General features: G+C 42.5%; 1 protein-coding gene and 1 long non-coding RNA gene across 2 annotated transcripts; one reads left to right on the top strand and one right to left on the bottom strand.

The window, feature by feature from the left end:
• The first annotated feature begins 10,263 nt into the window (after positions 1-10,263).
• Positions 10,264-13,920, top strand: LOC148658828 (uncharacterized). The gene is made up of 2 exons (XR_015940206.1): positions 10,264-10,713; positions 12,780-13,920. It is a non-coding gene; the product is annotated as an uncharacterized LOC148658828 (long non-coding RNA).
• Positions 13,684-18,589, bottom strand: il10 (interleukin 10). Its single transcript, XM_088640518.1, has 5 exons — positions 18,207-18,589; positions 17,922-17,984; positions 17,404-17,559; positions 15,396-15,458; positions 13,684-15,244 (listed from the first exon to the last, which is right to left on the bottom strand). Exons 1-5 carry the CDS (start codon positions 18,375-18,377, stop codon positions 15,152-15,154), a joined length of 546 nt encoding a protein of 181 aa, XP_088496644.1. The 5' UTR covers positions 18,378-18,589; the 3' UTR covers positions 13,684-15,151.
• Positions 18,590-18,604: the final 15 nt, after the last annotated feature.

The following is an 18,604-nucleotide window of genomic DNA, read 5'->3' on the forward strand; positions in this document are numbered from 1 at the left end:
TTTTTGAAGGGGGTAAATGTCAGTCACTGAGAGAGGCCTTATAAGGAGAATATTTGGTGGAAGGGTGGAAGGCAGAAATCTTGTGATTGTATTTTTCCCTTTGAATGTTTTTTTTTTTCAGGAACCATAATGTGTGTACAGAAGTGCACATAAAATTGACCCCGTCACCCCAACAGGCAAAATCTCCACTGTACCACTGTAACCTTTATTAACACATTCCGGACAACACATGACATCCGCCCTTCGAATGCAGGTCTTATCAGATGTGGTTGAATTTTAGAAGAACTGTTCTACAATGCCTCTGTTGGCGGATTACATGATGCGATACTGACGGGTAACAAATACTGGCTATGCTGAGAGACAGGAAAGGGGAGAAGATGTAAAAAAAAAAAAGCCTCAGGTCAGGCCAGTGCACCCTGATGCTGAAACAGGTCCCTGGGGTGGAGAGCACTGTGGTTCCTGCAGGGTCCTCTGTGGGCGAACGGTTCGGACAGCGTCTCAGAGAGAAGCCCGGCGGTGAACCCGCTTCCTCGTGGCGCTGAAACCACGGTGATGTCGGTAGCTGCTCTCTACTCTTAAAACCGGAACCGCGCGCAGCCGAACTGATGAATGAGATTTTATTTGCCCAGCATTTCTCGCGTGGGTATTTCCCCGGCGGCATTTTACGAGCGCAACAACGCGCGGGGAGAATCGCAAGATCACTACCAGCCTTTGAAAAGTGACAGCGCTATGGCCTCCCGGTCTTCTCGTAAAGCTGAATCATGAAAGCGAGCGCAGGGACAGCAGGGGCCTCCAAACCCTCTTTCTTATAAACACGTCCACGCAGTGCAGCAGGGACAGCCCCCCCGCGTGCTGCTCACCCTTCTTCCTCATGTGGAGCCAAAACATATCTTCCTTCAGTTGGGTGTCTCATTTGAAAAAAACCAATTTGGGCGTCCCTTCTGTTTCTTGAATTAAATATAATTTCCCTTCGCGTTTTTTGTTCCTTAAGCACACTGTCTTCCACAATACATACTGTCCTCTCAGCACATCAATTTTTTTCATTATGAACTTAATTGTCAAAGTCAGTTTTTCTGATTCATTATTCTTCCTAGTCGGTCAGTTTTGTCCGTTATCTTTCTTTCCACTGCAACTGTATCCTCTTTTCCAGACTCTGCGGACAGGATTTATTTACCTGATCCCAAGTTCAATTGTTTTAAAGTAAATTTACACACAAAATCTCCTCCTTGACCGGTGTGATTCTGCCACATAGTGCAGAGTAGTACGACTTAGGTGAATGTGCTCACTACTGGAAAGAAATTTCACTGTTTTAAAATTTTGGAATCAGTTATCATTATACATCCACACTTTTTTTGCTGATTGTTTTAAGATTCGACTGTCCAGTCATGGCGCAGGGAGAATGAAGAAGAACAGATCGAGTCTTCTGACACAGAGGCAGCTCCACAGTGCCTTTCAGGTGAGTTGACTTAGCGCTCGCTGACATCACCACAGGTCTTACTACAGCTAATTCCTGTGCTTCCCAGGCAGTGCTAAGCCAATCGCATGTCTTCCGTCTGTAGAATCCTCCCCACAGCCTTCCAGCAACATTTCTCGGGCTCAAACTCAAGTCAGGCCAGGCAGCAGGTGTCAAGTCTGTCACGCCCCACACTCTCCCTCGCAAACGACGTTACATTCCCGGAACCTCTGCTTCCCAATCTCATCCCTGATTGAACCCAGCACATTCTCACATGCATCAGATTCCTCAAATTCTCACTCCCTAACCAATCATCCAATCACACCCCTTTCCTTTCGGTATTTAAACCCCCTTCGCACACCTTCCCACGCTCACTATTGAGAAGCCTATCTTAGTATTCTCCAGTGTGTGTTTCCTAACCTTTTTGACTGATCTCCCGTTACGAATCTTCTGCTTCTGCCTCTTGACCTCGCCTTCTGGATTTTGCCTGAATTGTTTGACTATCTCTTGTTACCGGACCCTTTGCCTCCCTTATCGACCCTGCCTTTGGATTTTGTCTTTTGGATTGTCCCTTTGCTACTCTGTGTCCTGTGGGATTCCGGTCACGCATAAGGATCCTCCTATTCCACGTATTGGTTCCCTGACAAAGTCCCAGGAATATCGCTGCCACATTCTGGGAGAAAAGCAATGAGCAAGACAGGCCAAATGACCTCCTCTTCTTTGTAACTGTTCTTAAGCAGAGGAGCAGAAGATGTTCCCAGAACTTCAACATCACTTTGACAGTTTTGTTATGTTTTCAGAAATCTTTACATGATTTTGAATCATTTATCAAGGCTGAAGGTCTTTTTTGTAATTGAAATGAATCATGAAATGCATCCTATAAAAAAGCAGGGATATAGTCATTGCCCAGAATTGTATAATTCTTAAAAGCGGTGTTTTCAAGATTTCTGCTGAATATTTTGCAGATATCTGTTGTGATATCTGTATAACAGGACAACGTTTTCTTGAGCTTCCTCATCAATCAAGAACCCTCAGATGGTTTCCATTTCACACATTTCTATTTCACACATTCTTGGCTTCAAAAAGGTTGATAAACTGAGCACTGCAGGCGTTTCATTCATTTTTCTGCATCTTCAATTCCCACAGTTTTTTCTTCTGTCAACCCATGCTGTGCAGCTTGAGCAACAGTTGCACTGGCTCCTGGGAAGCGGAACAGAATGAAAACCACACTGAAACCGCAGCAGGCATGAATGAGTGAGTGCGAGAAACTGCTTGGCACCATTTCAGCTGCTGCACTGGGCTACTGCTGATGAAGACACAGGGGAGCAGAGGACTCCCCTGTTCCAGCTCGGGCTCTTCTGTGCTGAAGCAGATCAATCACCTCCAGACATGATTGCAACAGTCTCAGGAACGGAATCCACAGCTGACCTCCTGGTGCAACGTCTGATCATTTCCTAAGGGCAAGAAAAAGCAAGAGAGGCTTGAAGGTTTCAGGAGATATGTCATGTCGGCTTTTTTAGAATCTGTTGGTTACCTTTGTAAATAAAGAGAGTCTTCTGACGTGAAGCCACAGTTAGTACGCAAGCTGGAAGAGCCTACGTCTTCCAGTCGGAAATGTATTATTTGACCTTTAGCTATTATCACTTGGTACATGAGTGTTCTTGTTGGGTTTCACTGTTGCCGTTCAGTTCTAATAATGGGTTTGCTGTACACTGCAGGGAGTTCCTCACAGGTACACCGGTATTGTGGTGAATTCCGGTATTTGAAGGTAAATATGGACGTCAATGTCTATGACGTCAATATCTGACTGACAGATCGCAGACGTAACAGGTACTGTACCTGGTTTAACACTATTTCCAGACAGCCATTGAAGTTTAGTCATCTAATGCACTCTCTTATGCACTCTCTTATGAATAATGGAAATTGCTGTTGTGTGCAAATGCAGAGAATATCTAATGTTATGTGCGTCTCATTTCTGCCTCACTTTAAGCTGTGCAGGAATTTGTGCAGTCCAAATTCCTCCAAAGAGAGAGCCATATGCTCTCCAGACCCAGGCCACCATTCCGGGTAAATTAAAAAAGGCCCAGTGCTACAGCAGCACAATCCCTTTTGCTAGAGGGTTCCTTTTAATATAATCTTCCCCCTCTCCAAAGCCATTACACAGCCTGTCCCTGCAGCTGCGCCTCTAATGCCCAGTCTGGTCTGTAGGCTCATGTGACTGGGGTGGTATTCCTGTCCCCTGAAGACACAGGCAACACAGAACTGGGGTTTCTCCTTTCAGAAGTCCAAGTAGAGCGTGCACTGCAGCTTCCCAGCAAATTCCTGGGCTTGTCTCTAAAGCTGCCCCCAGTCGACAAATCTGAAAGAGCAGAGAGACCAAAAGAAAATCTAACTTAATAATTTATTCTTTTATTCAAATAGTCTTGTTTTTTCCCTCTCTGCCTAGGTTCGAATGAAAAAAAACTCCTGCTGGTCTGTGTGATTATATGTTTCAGATGACCTATTTCCGAACTGTGGCCAGTGTCCCGCCCCCCCCCGGCAACATGTTGGAATCCAACCCATTTCCTCAAAAGTGAAATTTTCAATTACTCAATAGGAATAAAACAAATGCAGCACAAAACGTGAGTGCCTGAGAAATGAGAATGGGGTTTAGTGATTCATATTTTCTGGAATGCAACGTGTGCAGTTCTCCCCTCATCATGAATAAGAGGCAGTAAGCACCACTTCTGACACATTTTCTGTAGCAGGCTTGAATTCAATGAGTGCAATCACGCTGACCTGACAAAAACGCTCTACCTCTCTCTATCTGGGTGTTCTAACAAGGCTTTTAGAAAACAAGTGGCGGATGAAATTTGGGGCCGCTGATACGCTTGAAGAGTTTTGCTTAGGCAGCCCTGAGACCTAAAATTTTCAAATCAGAGGAAAGCCAAAGCTTTGATGTGGGACCTGTTTTTTTTTAATGTGCCAGACAGAACAAATGTCATCTCCCGGTTTCACTGGCGGCCTGTTGCGCAACGAGACTGCATGCTCTCCTACGCCTAACGCAGCCTTTGTCTGCAAGGCTGCGTGTTTTCTCTTCCTCTTCATGTGTGTGCAGTGTCGCACTGTAAAGGAGAAGGACTGGAAAACTGAGACGGAGCCTGGATCGGAGATGTGTGACTGTTTACTCGGTTTTACTCTAGGTTTACTCTAGTACTGTCTCGAAAGGTGCCAATCTGACGCCCCTTCACGTTTACAGTCTCACTGCACTTAGGCCCCAGGTCCACACCAGGGCTGCTCTTAGTAACATGACTCTTTCGTATGTGGAAATACATTCAGGCAGCTCTGCAGAAGAAGCAGTGGCGGTGTACAGTACATCATCAGCTTGACCTAATTTCATACCTGATGCAAGAATCCTGCCCGTAGACAGTCCTGAATTCAAAACACATCTCCAGAATCATCACAAGACATTCCTGTTGCAGAAAGAACAGAGACTGAGAAAATATCACCGCTTGCCTATTAGTTGGTCCTATGAATGTAACCTGTAGCGTGAGGAATTCGTCTTGTGGGTGGAACAGTTTAGCACTCAAAAAGTAAAGGACTGAGCCAAAAGAACAGATGCAATTTAAGAAGCTCTTTTAACAGAAGTAGTGTCCGTTTAATGAAGAGGCTAACAAAACAAGAAATATTTGCAGGCTGGCTCTGAGGAATTTCCAAATGTTTTTCGAAAGAGGAGGATATTCTAGTTTGATGGTTATTTAGTACCTTATTGATTCCAGGATCTCAGCCAGCTGCTTCTTGAAATAAACCAGAGTATTGACTTCAACAACATGATTGGGCAGCTTGTTACCCACTCCTACCACACTTAAGGTAAAGAAGTGTCTCCTGTTCTTGATTTTATATGCATTTCTATGTAGCTTCCACTAAAGGCTACCACCTTAAAAGTAATTTCTTTAAAAAATGTCAGTTGCTTGCTTGGATATTTTTGTTGTACTGGATACATTTCTTGCAAGTTAATTCACCCGGTGTACTGTAAAGTCTCTCAAAAATGGAAGTTGAAGTCAACATTTAAAATGTCATGTCGTTATGTGTCATAGTTTCAATCAAGCTTTTTTAAAACTTTTTATTAATTGAAGAAACAAGTTACGTGTAAAACACGTGCCAAATTTAGCTTTTTTTTCTTTCATTTTTACTTTACAATTTTTTTAAACTATTTACTCTGTGCCAGCAGACACAGAGGGGTTGAATACAGAAACATTATTCCTTCAAATTGTTATAAAAAATAATAATCTGGAAACAAATAAAGTTCCAGACAGAAATATGACATTATTTCACTTCAAAAAGTGTCTCGACGGGGACATATTTTTGTTCCAGGTTAACCAGTATTTGTTAAACCTTTCTGTCGTCAGCCTGTGAAAAAATGCTATCTTTTTCATTATACATGTTATATCTCATTCACGATATCAATCCATTGTTCATGCTTTAGAAATACCAAAATACTGTTTATCTGTCTTTTGGTTCAATGTGATCAGTCAAAACATTTTGCAAATACATAACCAAGAATTTGAAAGGTGTAATTCAGTTTACTATCTTATTAAGGGCTGTGTGTATAAATTGCCATTAAAGCTGTATCCGTATGTAGGACCAGAATGTGTGTGAGTAATTTAGTTACCACTCTTCACATAACCTCTAACACTGTGTTCCAGCAGAGGATTCTTCCTGTATGTGAACTTGTGGAGCTTTGTTGAAATCTACTGAGCTGCAAATATTGTGTTCTCATTTCCTGTTCCCATCCTATTTTAATATCTAGAGCCAGCAGCCATATCACCCTGCAGCTCTCATCTGGCTACCCACTGAAGCTAAGCAGGGTTGAGCCTGGTCGGTACCTGGCTGAGAGACCTCCTGGGAAACTATGGTTGCTGTTGGAAGTGGTGTTAGTGGGGACCAGCAGGGGGTGCCCACCCTCTGGTCTGTGTGAGTTCTAATGCCCCAGTATAGTGGTGGGGACACTATACTGTAGTGGTGCCATCTTTTGGATGAGACGTTAAACCGAGGTCCTGACTCTCAGTGGTCATTTAAGATTCCCGAACATTTCTCAATAAGAGTAGGGAGTTATCCCGGTGTCTGGGCCACATTTCCCTCCTCTGCCTTTACCGTGGCCTCCAAGTTGTCCCCATGTCTGATTGGCTCGCACTGGCCCTGCGATGGACTGGTGTCCTGTCCAGGGTGTACCCTGCCTTGTGCTCGTTGCTTGCCAGGTAGGCTCTAGCTTTCCACGACATTGTATGGTATAAAGTGGTTTGGCAAATGACATGACATTTTAATATATTTTTTAAATAGTTTTTGATGTCCTTAACACTAGTGTATAGTTTTCAGTTTATTTTTGTCGGATTGCTATGTTGATAAGCAGCTAAAAATATATTAAGTAATTTGTTATCCTGTTCCATATTTTGTTTTATACAACTTTATATATAATCTCTTATTTGACAATATCTATAGAAATCGTGTTTTTCTGAATTATATTGGTTTGAAATCTCTTTAGAGGTTTTTAAATGACCTTGTTTCATCATGGTGCGTATTGCCTTGATTCACAGATCGGAAATCTGTGTCGTAATCTACACATTTTAACAATTTTGCATTGTTCTCTGTGTTACAAGATTTTGCCGCAGCCTTAAACCATACCTTAATTGCTGTAACTACTCAGGGAGCTGCTGTTTCATATACACATAATTTATCTCCCAGGACTGTTTGCATTCTAAATTTAGCTGTAAACAAGGATTCCAGTATGAATGCAACTTCTTATTAAAACTTTCAAATTGTAAAAGAAAGGAAAAGCTTTAGCAAAAGATTAGAAAATGACTGTTTTTTATCTCTACTCTCATCATTACGGTAGATTACTTGTGCATCCTATTTCCAAAACAAAGCAGCACACACAGTACCTAGAAAGCGCACCACTACACAGAGGCCACAGGTTGTAGCTATGCTAGTCTGCAAAGCTCTTTCAGCCGTTTCCAAGAAGTGTATTTTGGTAGTACATTTAAAGAGAAGTTCTCAATGTAATTTTCAGACTCAGACAGCTGTATTCGAATGTGCCTTTTGACTCATGCTCTGTCTTTGTGATGGTATCTCATGGAGTGGTTTTCGATCGGTGACACAGCTCTTCTCCTTCCTCTGCATTCTGAAGACTGCTGCTGCAGAGTCACTGCAGGAGCTGCAGGTCAGATCCCCAAGGGCTGCGTCTTGCTGTGCAGGTTCCTTCACTGGCTAGGCAAGGTTGAGAAGAAAGGAGGAAACGGCTGCCCGATTTCTTTTCACTTCTAGGGCGGGGGGGCCCCCAATCTGGGCCACAGTCCAGCAAGGTTTGTACTCCTCTTTTAATCTTCAGCTGCTTTGCCCCTAGTCAGAATGGTCAGGCAAAGCCTAAATTGAACAAATGTAGCCCCCTTCCTGGGCTTAGGTGCTGCTGATTGGTGTAGGACATGGGTGTTACCCTTAGGAAGCTCCAATCTACAACTATCAGAGACCAGGGGCATCATGGTACCATCTGACAGGCTAATGAGAGGAGTTCTACCTGTCCCATAGAATCCTACAATAGAGGTAGAGGAGCTGATGTCCCCTGTGGAAAATCATTTTTGAGGTGTTGGGGTACGGCTGTGTGCTGAATGCTTTAGGGCCTTCACCCCATGCCCATAACAACTCGTGTTGCACTTTAAAAAATACTTCATTATTTGGGGTTTTCTCATTCATTAACTTCTGTTCTCAGACCACACAGACACTGTAAGCTTTTGCGGTAGGTGCCGCTTATGACACCCCCTGCCTGGACACCACTGTCAGAGACCCTAGACCTTCCCCTCTGAGAACAAGATGCACCAGCTTGTGAGATGGATGGGGATTCCTTTCGCTTCTACTGTAAAAAGACTTATCACTCACTGTGGCCTTGGGAGGAACGTGACCATGGTTACTGCAGTCTTGTTAGGAAGTCTAATCTAAATCCAGATAAAAAATGCATGCTGGGCTATTTTTTAAAATAATTTTAAATTGTCATTTGTCACAAATTAATTTTTCCAAAATTCCTTATGAAAGAAGAAATAAGTGATGTGTTACAGGTAGTCGTGCAAACTAGCTCCAGGACAGATGGACTATTTCTATTAAAAACTAACCTTATTTCTACAAAACATGTAGATCCTTTGATAGATCCAGCATGCATTTAGCTAGCAGTGCTAGTCCTTGGAGAGATGCCTACTTCACGAGAGCACACACTGGTGTTAGTGCACTGATGCAGACCTGTGTGGAGATATTGCTATAGCATCACAAGACTAACTCTACTCTCTGTGGGTTGACCCCTGCTCGGATTCTGTGAAAAAGGCATGACTCTGCATAAACTCTCTTCAGTTGGTTTCCATCTGTCTCAGAGCTACATGATCACTGTGCTTTGAACTTCTGATGTGTAGTCAGCTCATACAAGAGCAGATCTCCTTCTTTTGCATAAGACACTTCAAAACTGCTGAACAGCACCTGAAAGTCCTCCTGGGCAGGAGCCTCGAGGTCACATTTCAGTCCTGTGTGGTCATTTCCTTGAAACAAGCGCTTAAAAAAAACAACCCACGCATATTCATAGGTTAGCTTCTCGCCTGCAAACACACCAGGACCAGGTGAAGCACAGCCCCTTTACAAGCAGCTGGCTTGCTTGGCTACGTGTGGTCAGAAGACAGTCGAAGACAGAGCCGTGCTGGCCTCAGTTTATTGTCACACTTGATCTCTCGGTTATTACACTGGTCTCAGTTAGGGATGGGATATCTTAAGTCCTCAGGCCCAGAGCCCTGCAGTTTATTCAATCTGCAGCTGAATAAGGACTCAAATTCAGCTGTTGGACCTCATGCGGAAGAAATGGGCAATTACTGTAAGAATGCTGATGGAATGATGCCCTGGAGGTCCCCTCGGGCTCTTTTTCTGTCATATGGTGTATCCAGACCTTGGATTAGACTACACAGTGCAGTGCTCCATTCTGAAGATCCCACCACTCGTCAGAACTAGGGGTTCGAGCCCCTCGGCTCGATGAACCTGCTTTCCCCATCCCTAAGCTTCAGCATCTCTCCTGTGCGCAGAACATGCAGCCTCCCCAACCCCCAGAGTTTCTATGGTCAGAGCTCCGACCCTTATAGAGCAATAAAGACCAGGTTTGTTGTGGCTCAGCTGCTGAAGCTCTTCAACTGGTGAGCTGCAGCGTGTTTCTGTGTCATTGGAAGAAACCCTGTTCTCTCAGTGATTCCCAGTCTATGGTAGTGGTTTGTACAGCTGCACCCATTGCTCCATTAGTGCTGATTCGACATCGTGCTCTTTGTCTTGACCGTTATCTTAATCACTCTGAATATACTTGTATAAAACCACAAAGCCTGATCCTGAGCATTTGCACTGGGAGCTATAGTAGTGCATTTTGCTGTCTGTGCTAAAGGCAAGCAGCAATGAAAAACAGTGCCCAGGCTGTCAACCAGTGAGTGTGGCAGGATGTGTATGTTTACAGTGCAGCCTGAGCCTCCTCTAATCCATCTCCTGCTTCTCTACATCCAGACGTCTATTGTGATCTTGCCTGTTAATATTCCTGTGAGCCAAAACCTGGCACATTCTGGCAGATGTAGTTCCCCCCCATCAGTCTCTCACTGTAGTGAAGTTGAAGTGAAGGCAGACCTTGCCAGAGCTTGTGTTAATCTACATAAACTCTGACTGAATGTATAGGTGCAAAGCCACATTTTATGTATTTCTTCTGTAACTATTCAGAAATAAATGTCTTTCTGTCTAAACTGGATTGCTAATTATATTCTGTTGTCAAAATATCAGCACTGCAGCTTACAGTAACCCAGTGTAGCCTTCCTACTTTGCTCAAATACTAGAAAGGACACTCCTGGGAACCTCACCATTGAACCAATGCTGTAATTGCCTCAGATAGCATTGATTCCACACAGCACGTTTCTCTGGAATACATCCCCTGTGTTAAGCGAGGTCTTGCTGTATAACAGTGACTTTTAAAACCGTCCAACCCAGGAAAACAACAGCAGCCTATAACAGTCACTTCTCCTCCAGTTCACTCTCACAGCAGGGAGACTGGCCCATGGAGATCACAGGGCTGGTGTCTGTCTACACAGCTGGACAGCTGAAGGAGAGGGCTGGCCCTACATTACCTGCTGCCTGGCATCAGAGCCAGCTCCAATGGGTCTCTTGGAATGAGGGCTGGGATTAAGCCAGCATTTCTGAGGAGCTGGGAAAGACAGCTGAGTCTCCCAGAGGTATGTGTCCTCTGACTTCCAAAACGCTACTGTGTATTCAATATAACATTACTTTAACCACAGTGTAGGCCGTACCATGCAACAGCAAAGATGGCCTTGATTGATCTAGATATTTTAAAAATGTATTAATGTGTTTTGGAATTTGGAATTGTTTTGAACTGAGACTAAGAAAGTCATCCTTCGAGTTGAGAATGGCGGACGGGTTAGTGAATCAGCTGGTATGATCTTTAGCCTCTGCTGCTGCAGGAGATCTGAATCTCTGATCTGCACTTGGACTAGCTCCGGGATACCCTGGCCACATAGCTTAACATAAGGAAGGAAGTCCTTACTGTGAAGCACAAGCAGTCAAAATTCTCGTTAGAGCAGAAACCTGGTTAATTGCATTGTCCACATCCTGTGCTTGACGAATAGTCTGGTAAGTCATGTGATACAGAACAACTCTGCTGTAATAGGTTTTCTTAGTTTAGGTCTGCTTTTGGACGATTTGGAATGAGTTACTTGCAGTGTGAGTTACTCTGTAAGCCCCAGGGTGGGTGCTCTGCTCAAGGTGTAATGGAACAAGACAAGGGGAATCTGGTGATAACAGTCCGCACTCCTGCAGACATGCAGGAATTCAGGCCCATCTCCCTTTCACCAGCACAGATTTTCCTCCTTTGCACTCTTGCAGTGGTTAGAAGATTCTAAGTAATTACAAGCCCATAAAGTGGGTTTAGTAACTGTGATGGTTTTTTGCCATCACAGTCTATGACAGGAACTGTATTGAGTGAGTGTAGCCTTCAGGTCCACAAGTTAAACAGATCTTTTTATTTTAAATTGATAGATAATTTCTGTTTAAATGCAGTCCTATTAGTCTGTTATGACAGGAGAAGTCGTAAGAACACTGGCTCTGCGGTCTTTGTTCCAGCTCATCCTTTAATTATAGAAAGAGTCTCAACACCTGGATCCATAGGGCAGAGCGGTGGCTCTGTGGCTAAGGATCTGCGCCTGTGGCTGGAAGGTTGCAGATTCAAATCCTGCGGCCGGCTGAGGAATCCTTCTCCGTTGGGCCCCTGAGCAAGGCCCTTAACCCCAGCTGCTCCAAGGGTGCTGTATAAATGGCTGACCCTGCGCTCTGACCCCAAGCTTCTCTCTCCCCATCTGTGTGCCTGTGTGTCTCATGGAGAGCACACTGGGGTATGCAAAAAGACAAATTCGTAATGCAAGAAAGGCTGAAAGAGCCAAGGCTACTAACCCATGTGCATGGGGGTTTAACGCTTTGTTCTGATCTTTGCAAAGAGACAATTGAAATTATTTATGTCTGAATTCTTATCCAACACGTTGTCTTGTGGGTTAGGCAGTCCGGGCAATTCTAAATGTGTTTTAGTTAGTCAAACAGACATCAGTGGGAAGAGCTGGCTTGTTTTGCTCTCTCAGGGATACATACACAACGGCACGACACTTCCAAGCCAATGCCTGGCTATAGTGACAGTTTTAACATCTCATCTGAATGTTAGCACTTCCTACACAGAGGTGCTGACTATTTGGCATGGTTCCTAAGAGTAAGGTTATTAACACCAGTGTCCTGGTGAAATTCCTCCCTGGGCTTGTACAACCTGGCCTCCCTAAAGTTCCTCCTTATTTTATCTGGTGATGTCTTTCTCTCTTTCTCACCTGATCTGCAGTGCAGGTAGCTGCTGGCACACAATGCTTGCTGTGCATCACCTACAGTAGGTGGAACTTCAGTGGTAGATGAAGTGGACTCCCTGTTGTGTGTAAAAGCACTTCAGGATCCTTTGGGAAGAAAATAGTTATACTGTACCATTCACAAATGCGAAACTGATCAAGGGAAAGCTTTCACTGCAGCAGAACACACAGGCTTGGATTTGGTTCCTATACTGTACCTTTCAACCCCAAATGAGCTGAATTGCTTATATCTCGTTTTCCCACTATATTGCTCTGTCTCTTTACTTTTACACACATGTAGGAAGAAAAGGCTGGCAGCTCATTAGCCCCATATTTTGATGTATAAAGTGAATTCTAGAACTAATACTGTTTTTTTTAGTGTTTCTAAATGATTCTACTTGCAGATTTTCAATGCTGGGCTCCTTCCTGCCCCCCACTTGTCTGATGAGACACAAGAGAAAGACGCCACACTGCCAATCTTCAGAGAAGAAGGAAAACAATCTGCTTTCATGTCAGTGGCCGTGTTAAAAATTGAATGCCAGTCATTTCCATGTGGTGCAAGGGTTACACTCCTATGGGTGAGGCTAACTTTACTGTAACTTGAGACAGCACATTGCTGGTAAGAATTCTATTTAGGTCACTTTTGTGGTTAGTGAAATATACTACATGCACAAGTTGGGTATAGCAATAAGGACTCTACTGCTTGATTCTAGCTGCAGATGGGGATGGTTATACCATTTTCTGGTATATTGAGATGAGCTACACATGCCATGAAATACTTTTCAGTTTGGTTTAAAGTCCTATGTTACCTTTGTTAATTAGCATGACCTGCCCTATTTCAGAAAAGGTCAAATACTCTGCATGAGAACAATTTAACATCAGTTCAGCCTCTTGATGGCTTGTGTAGTGAAGCTTATAATTTGTTAGAAATGCACTTGTGTCCAACTGTGTGAAGACAGAGCCTAAGGGTTGTCTTTAAGGAGTAGATGTGAAAACAATACAACCATCATTATTTCATTTAAAAACTCTTCATTTGATAACTTTTGGGCTATATTCATAATACATTTAGGCTTAAAAACTAAATTACAAACAGTTGGGAAACAATCCTAATGTTTCAGGATACTAATTTAAGAGCTACTACTTTTAATGTTTTAGGAAATTTAAAGCAAATTAATGGTTGTACAAATATGGCCCTTTTTGTTTTAGACACTACATAGAAGGTGATGTTTCACAAAAACAACACACACACACAAGAGGCACTGATTTTAAAACCCAGGTCAAAAAGAAACCACAGTAAAGAGAAGGAAGTTTGAATGAACAACATTTATTGTTATTAAGAGAATGAAAATAAAATTACCACACACGCATAAATACAGTACATAGTACAATCACACAACCTCACAACCATATACAATTTCTGGTTATATTTGCATGGATTACAAATACCTGGTCATGTTTATATGGATGACACAACAATTTAACATCAGTTCAGCCTAGTGATATACATTGTGACTTTTCTATTAAATTTTCCAATTTGTAAAAATGCACTTGTGACCAATTGTGTGCGAGATACAAATGGTTTATTGGTGAAAACATCTTTTGCAGTCAAAATTCTTAATTCAAACAATACTTTTCATAATGGATCCAATGAACTCTTTTGGAAAATCCAAACAAACTTTGACAATCTTTAGACATCATATTCTAAATTTGCACTTCAACTTAGGAAATAATACTATCAAATAACATAAATAAATACAATTGTTCATATTCAAGCACTGTTCTTATAAAAAATATTTATATAAATTAATGGTAGAAGACTGTAAATTCTACTTTGGATACAAACAGCAGATAAAATATCCTAGGATATAATATTTTCTAGTGCCATACACCAGTGTGACTGAGTAAACACTGTCATTGTGTCAATATGACTTTTTTATAATTGTTTTTTGTAGTTCTTCCTCAGTTCAAATAGATTTTGCTTTTCATAAAGAGATTAGAAATTCAGATTCATAAGAATCTATATGTTTCTCCAGAAAAAGCAAAGTGTACTGTACTCATATGCACACTGCCTGCATTATAAGTGCAAGGTTATTCATAGTAGGTTTTGTTTTTATTTTAAAAGCTTTTTTTCACAGATAAAACACAAAGCAATACCAGTTAATGATGTTGCTCTGTGTACATTTACATGAATATTTGTATTAAAGGTGCAGTAAACTGCTTTGTTTTCAAATGATCAAGTCAGCAAAGCTTAATCAAAAACCAGACAGTCTTTCCACAGAACCAGCCCAGTGCAATACAATTAAGTTCTATTAGAACTATGTAAAATATCTTAAAAATTGGCACTGTACTACAGTTTTTGGCAGTTAAATGTTTAAATAGTATTTCAAATACAAGGAAAAAAATCAGGCTTCAAGTAGTGTTACTGTGGCACAAGCCATTGACACTAATGTGCCACGGACAAATCTTTCTCTTACTCTTTTTTTAAATGAACACTCACTTGGAAGCCTGTGAACACAGGTTGGGTAACTTCAGTTCCTGGGGACTGTGGATTACTGCTGGTTTAGACGTACATTAAAATTAACAACCGGTTCAGACCTAGAGAAGACTGGACTTATCTAAACCAATTAATTAAGGCTAGAGGCAGTGTGAAATCAGAGGAGACCGAGTCCCTCTTGGAACAGGGTTACCCATCCCTGCTGTAAACAGAAGTGTTAAAAGGGTTGTTTTTTAAAAGCTGCTACAGTCTGATAACGGGGAAATCCTGCCCAGTCTGCCTCTAGTGAGACCTTTTGCGCACCAGGTACTCTTCGATGTAGTTAAACAACAGGTCCAGCTCCCCCATGGCTTTATAAAGTCCTTTGCCCTCCATCTGTGAAAAGAGAAGCAGAACAGGCGCTCAGCGAAGGGCCATCTCAGACAGAGGCTCTCTGATGGAATTTCAGTGGGTGAATGGGCGAGACGACAATCCCTAGAACTGCAGTCCAAAGATCACAGCATGTCAATCTGAGAGATATACTTACTTTTCTATACTCATTCGTGATGTTCTCAATCTCAAAGGTTTTCTTGCAAGAGAAGTACCTTCGCTGAAGGGCAAAAGAGACAGAACATTAACATTATTTTTTGTTTTCAAAATTTTTTTTTGTTCTGTTTATGTTTTCATTATTATGTTTGTTTTAATTATTATTTGTTTTTGAACTCTCTTAAGAGGCAACTATTTTATTAGAAACCTAAACAGAAAATTTGTTTGAGAGTCTGTAGAATGAATTGGCAGATGCTTCTAATGTTAATTTGAATCGTTTACTTTGCCACAAGTTCCTCATCTGTCTGCATCACATTTAGCCAGATTTAACTGTGCCACACTACACTTTACCCTGCCTTGGTCAGAACAAACCAAAGTAAACTTTTATAAGGCATGGCGAACTAAACAGGACACACTCAATGGGCAACAAAGCAATAAGATCCTAATTTGTTAGATGGTGCACCACTTGTTACATTTCCAATAACTTATTTTTTGGTAAATAAAAGCTTTTATCTTAAACCAATCTTTTGCGGACTGATGAGAACATTCATTCATGTTTTAATTCTGTAAATCAGTAAAACTTTTTGCACACAAGAAATGTGTTAAACTAGCGTCCCTTTTTTCTTTTTTATGACTTCAGGAGATTACACACAAAATCAGTCGTATTCGCGTTTAAAATTTCGCACATGACGCAAAAAAAAAACCTACAAACGCGACTCCCGCTTCACAAGGTGGGTAATTGCTTGGACAGCAAGGCGATATTAAAGTAGAAAGAGCTGGTCTTGTAACTTTACAAAAATACGTAACAACAAAACTTCTAGCAGTCTGTAATTGTTTGCGTCTAAAAATAAAGTCGAAAGTTATCCCTTTGGTTTAAGAAACAAGGCATTTGTGTCTTGGCTGACGTAACAGGGTCGTTGTGGCCCGGCCTGCTTTACGTACTAGGCCATACGAATGGGGAAATATCACTGGGTCACTGGCAAAGAGAGCTCCTGTGCTGTGAGTGACTCACAGCACTGCGGTGTGTCTCCGTTATACAACTGCAACTTAACCTAAATATTGCCCAAGTCCTAGTACCGCCACATCATGAAGCCCAGACAAATGTGTCACGCCGCGGAGAATCCCGGAGGAAGTCAGGCGGCTGCTCGGCACGTTTCGCTCTCATCGTTTTGTTTACAATGCTCATGGTTAGGCGACGGTCACGCACCCACCCGAATTTAACACAGCCCGTCCATGTCGCACCATGGAATGGCAAACAAAACGTTTTCCCCCCAACAAAGTAGTAAGACTTCGTTAAGACACTAACAGGTCCCTGAATTGCCTTATCGAATAGATTTCCTAACCCTTGTGAATAGTTATGTCACCTCTCAATACCGCCTTAGCATAATCGTGCATTTCTTTACGTTACATTATGCAAGCATTTGTTTCCGATTCAGCAACTACTGGATTACAATGAGAGGCAAAGGGACTCGTCGAATTGAAATTGAGACTTGAAGCTGTGCGGCTTTCAGGGGGCTTTGGAGCTGCACGCTGGGGATAACGTTAACACGCATCTGCTCGTCTTGCCTCGGCTTCGCGGTTCTGCGCCACACTGCCTGCCTGCTGATTCACTGAATGAAATGAATCACTATCGCGCTTGTGTTGATGCTAAACCCGAGCGACTTTTGAGTAAGAACCTCACAAACGTGCTTTGCAGAAAAAAACAACACGGCGGGTGAACAGGCTGCAATGTTACTAATTTTGATGGCAGTTTCACAGCGTTGTGAGCTGACTTAACCGTGAACCGGGCACCACAGCGACCAAGGTATGTGAATACATTTTGGGGTCTAAAAATGGATCAGATTAAGAAGCAGCCCTCTCTTTAGTTGAAACCTACCGTAATCTCGCGTTGTGCGAACCACTTTATTTAAATTAAGAAAAAAAATCAATGAAGCATTTCTAGGGTGTTTTAACTGCACCTTTTTTGATGCACTTGGAGGAAAGAAAGGCATCGGGCAGAAGAGACTTACGCAGCGGTTGAGGTTCGCCTTCAGATCGATGAATATATTCCCAATGCTGTCGAGGGGGTGCTTAAAATCGTTGCCCTTGTCTTTCGCAGCCGCAGGCAGGACCAAATCCAGGTAAAAACGCAGCACCTCTTTCATAGCATGGCAGCCGAAAGGGCTCTGGTGGAGGGGAAACGGTGAAACGTGAATTAGACTTAGATAAAAAAAAATGCAAAAATATATTATTGTTTAATTTACTCTAAATACGTTCCCGACAGTGAAAGCATTTAGCTATTTCGTTGTAAACTCTTTACTTGTACGAAGAACCGCGGGATAGAAAGTTGTAAATATTTCAGTGGTTCGGAGCGAAGGATTTGAAACTGTACATGGACTCGAAGCATCGAGCACAGTGGAGCCCCCTTGAGTTTACCTCCTCTCTTAAAAAAATATGAACTTCGTTAGGGCGAAGCTCCGTATCAGAATTCAGAAGCACAACTGAACAAAATACAGGTTCTGAAAAAAAAAAACCCCAAGATATTTACATGCAGCTCTTCCAGCAAAGCCTCATCCAGCAGCGCCGTGTCAATCAGCTCATCACTGGCTTCCTGTGGAGGAAAAGGAGTGATAATGTCAGCCATGCAGAGTTTAGCCATGAAAGCGTTCCAGTTTCCTGGGAAGGGGGAATGAAACAGCGCTTTAATGCCAGAAAGTGAATAAAAGGCAAGGAAGAGCAGTTGTGAGTCAGCTCTAGTGAAGAGGCGGTTTGCACCACTGTCTCAGCATGAGCGTGCCCAGTTGATTGCTGCCTTAATCAGTGCCATACTCACATAATAATCTCTTATCTGGGAAAATGCAGTCCTGAGCTCCTTGAGCCTCACAGGGAAATTCTCAATGAAGAGGCAGCAGTTGTCCCAGCACACATTCTTCTTGCTCTGAGTATTTTCAACGAGTAGTGCCGATAAGAGAAAAAGCAGAGTGCTGAGCCACGAGAAAGCCATCTCTTGTTTTCTTGCTTAGATGTTGTCTTCAAATATTGCAGTATTAGTGCTGCCAGGAGAGGTCTGTAAGATCAGCCTAACTGGAGGACTTTTTATACTCCAAACAGCTTGAAAATTTCCTTTCCAAGCTTCCTGTTGGGTAAAATTGAAAAAAAAGGGGTTAGTAATGTTACTGGCATCACCTCCCCAAATTGAGGGGATGGCCAACTCATCAGCTGCGTGTGCTT

The sequence above is a fragment of the Lepisosteus platostomus genome, chromosome 7, assembly GCF_059453375.1.
Source record: "Lepisosteus platostomus isolate fLepPlt1 chromosome 7, fLepPlt1.hap1, whole genome shotgun sequence".
In the NCBI taxonomy this organism is placed as follows: domain Eukaryota; kingdom Metazoa; phylum Chordata; class Actinopteri; order Semionotiformes; family Lepisosteidae; genus Lepisosteus; species Lepisosteus platostomus.

What these genes read in the sequence shown, in the direction of transcription:
- il10 (XM_088640518.1), bottom strand. Translation starts at nt 18,377, where the DNA reads ATGGCTTTCTCGTGGCTCAGCACTCTGCTTTTTCTCTTATCGGCACTA. An exon ending in CTTTGCTGGAAGAGCTGCAT is followed by an intron (nt 17,560 to 17,921) that starts GTAAATATCTTG and finishes CCCCTCCACCAG; the next exon opens with AGCCCTTTCGGCTGCCATGC. An exon ending in TCACGAATGAGTATAGAAAA is followed by an intron (nt 15,245 to 15,395) that starts GTAAGTATATCT and finishes CTCTTTTCACAG; the next exon opens with ATGGAGGGCAAAGGACTTTA.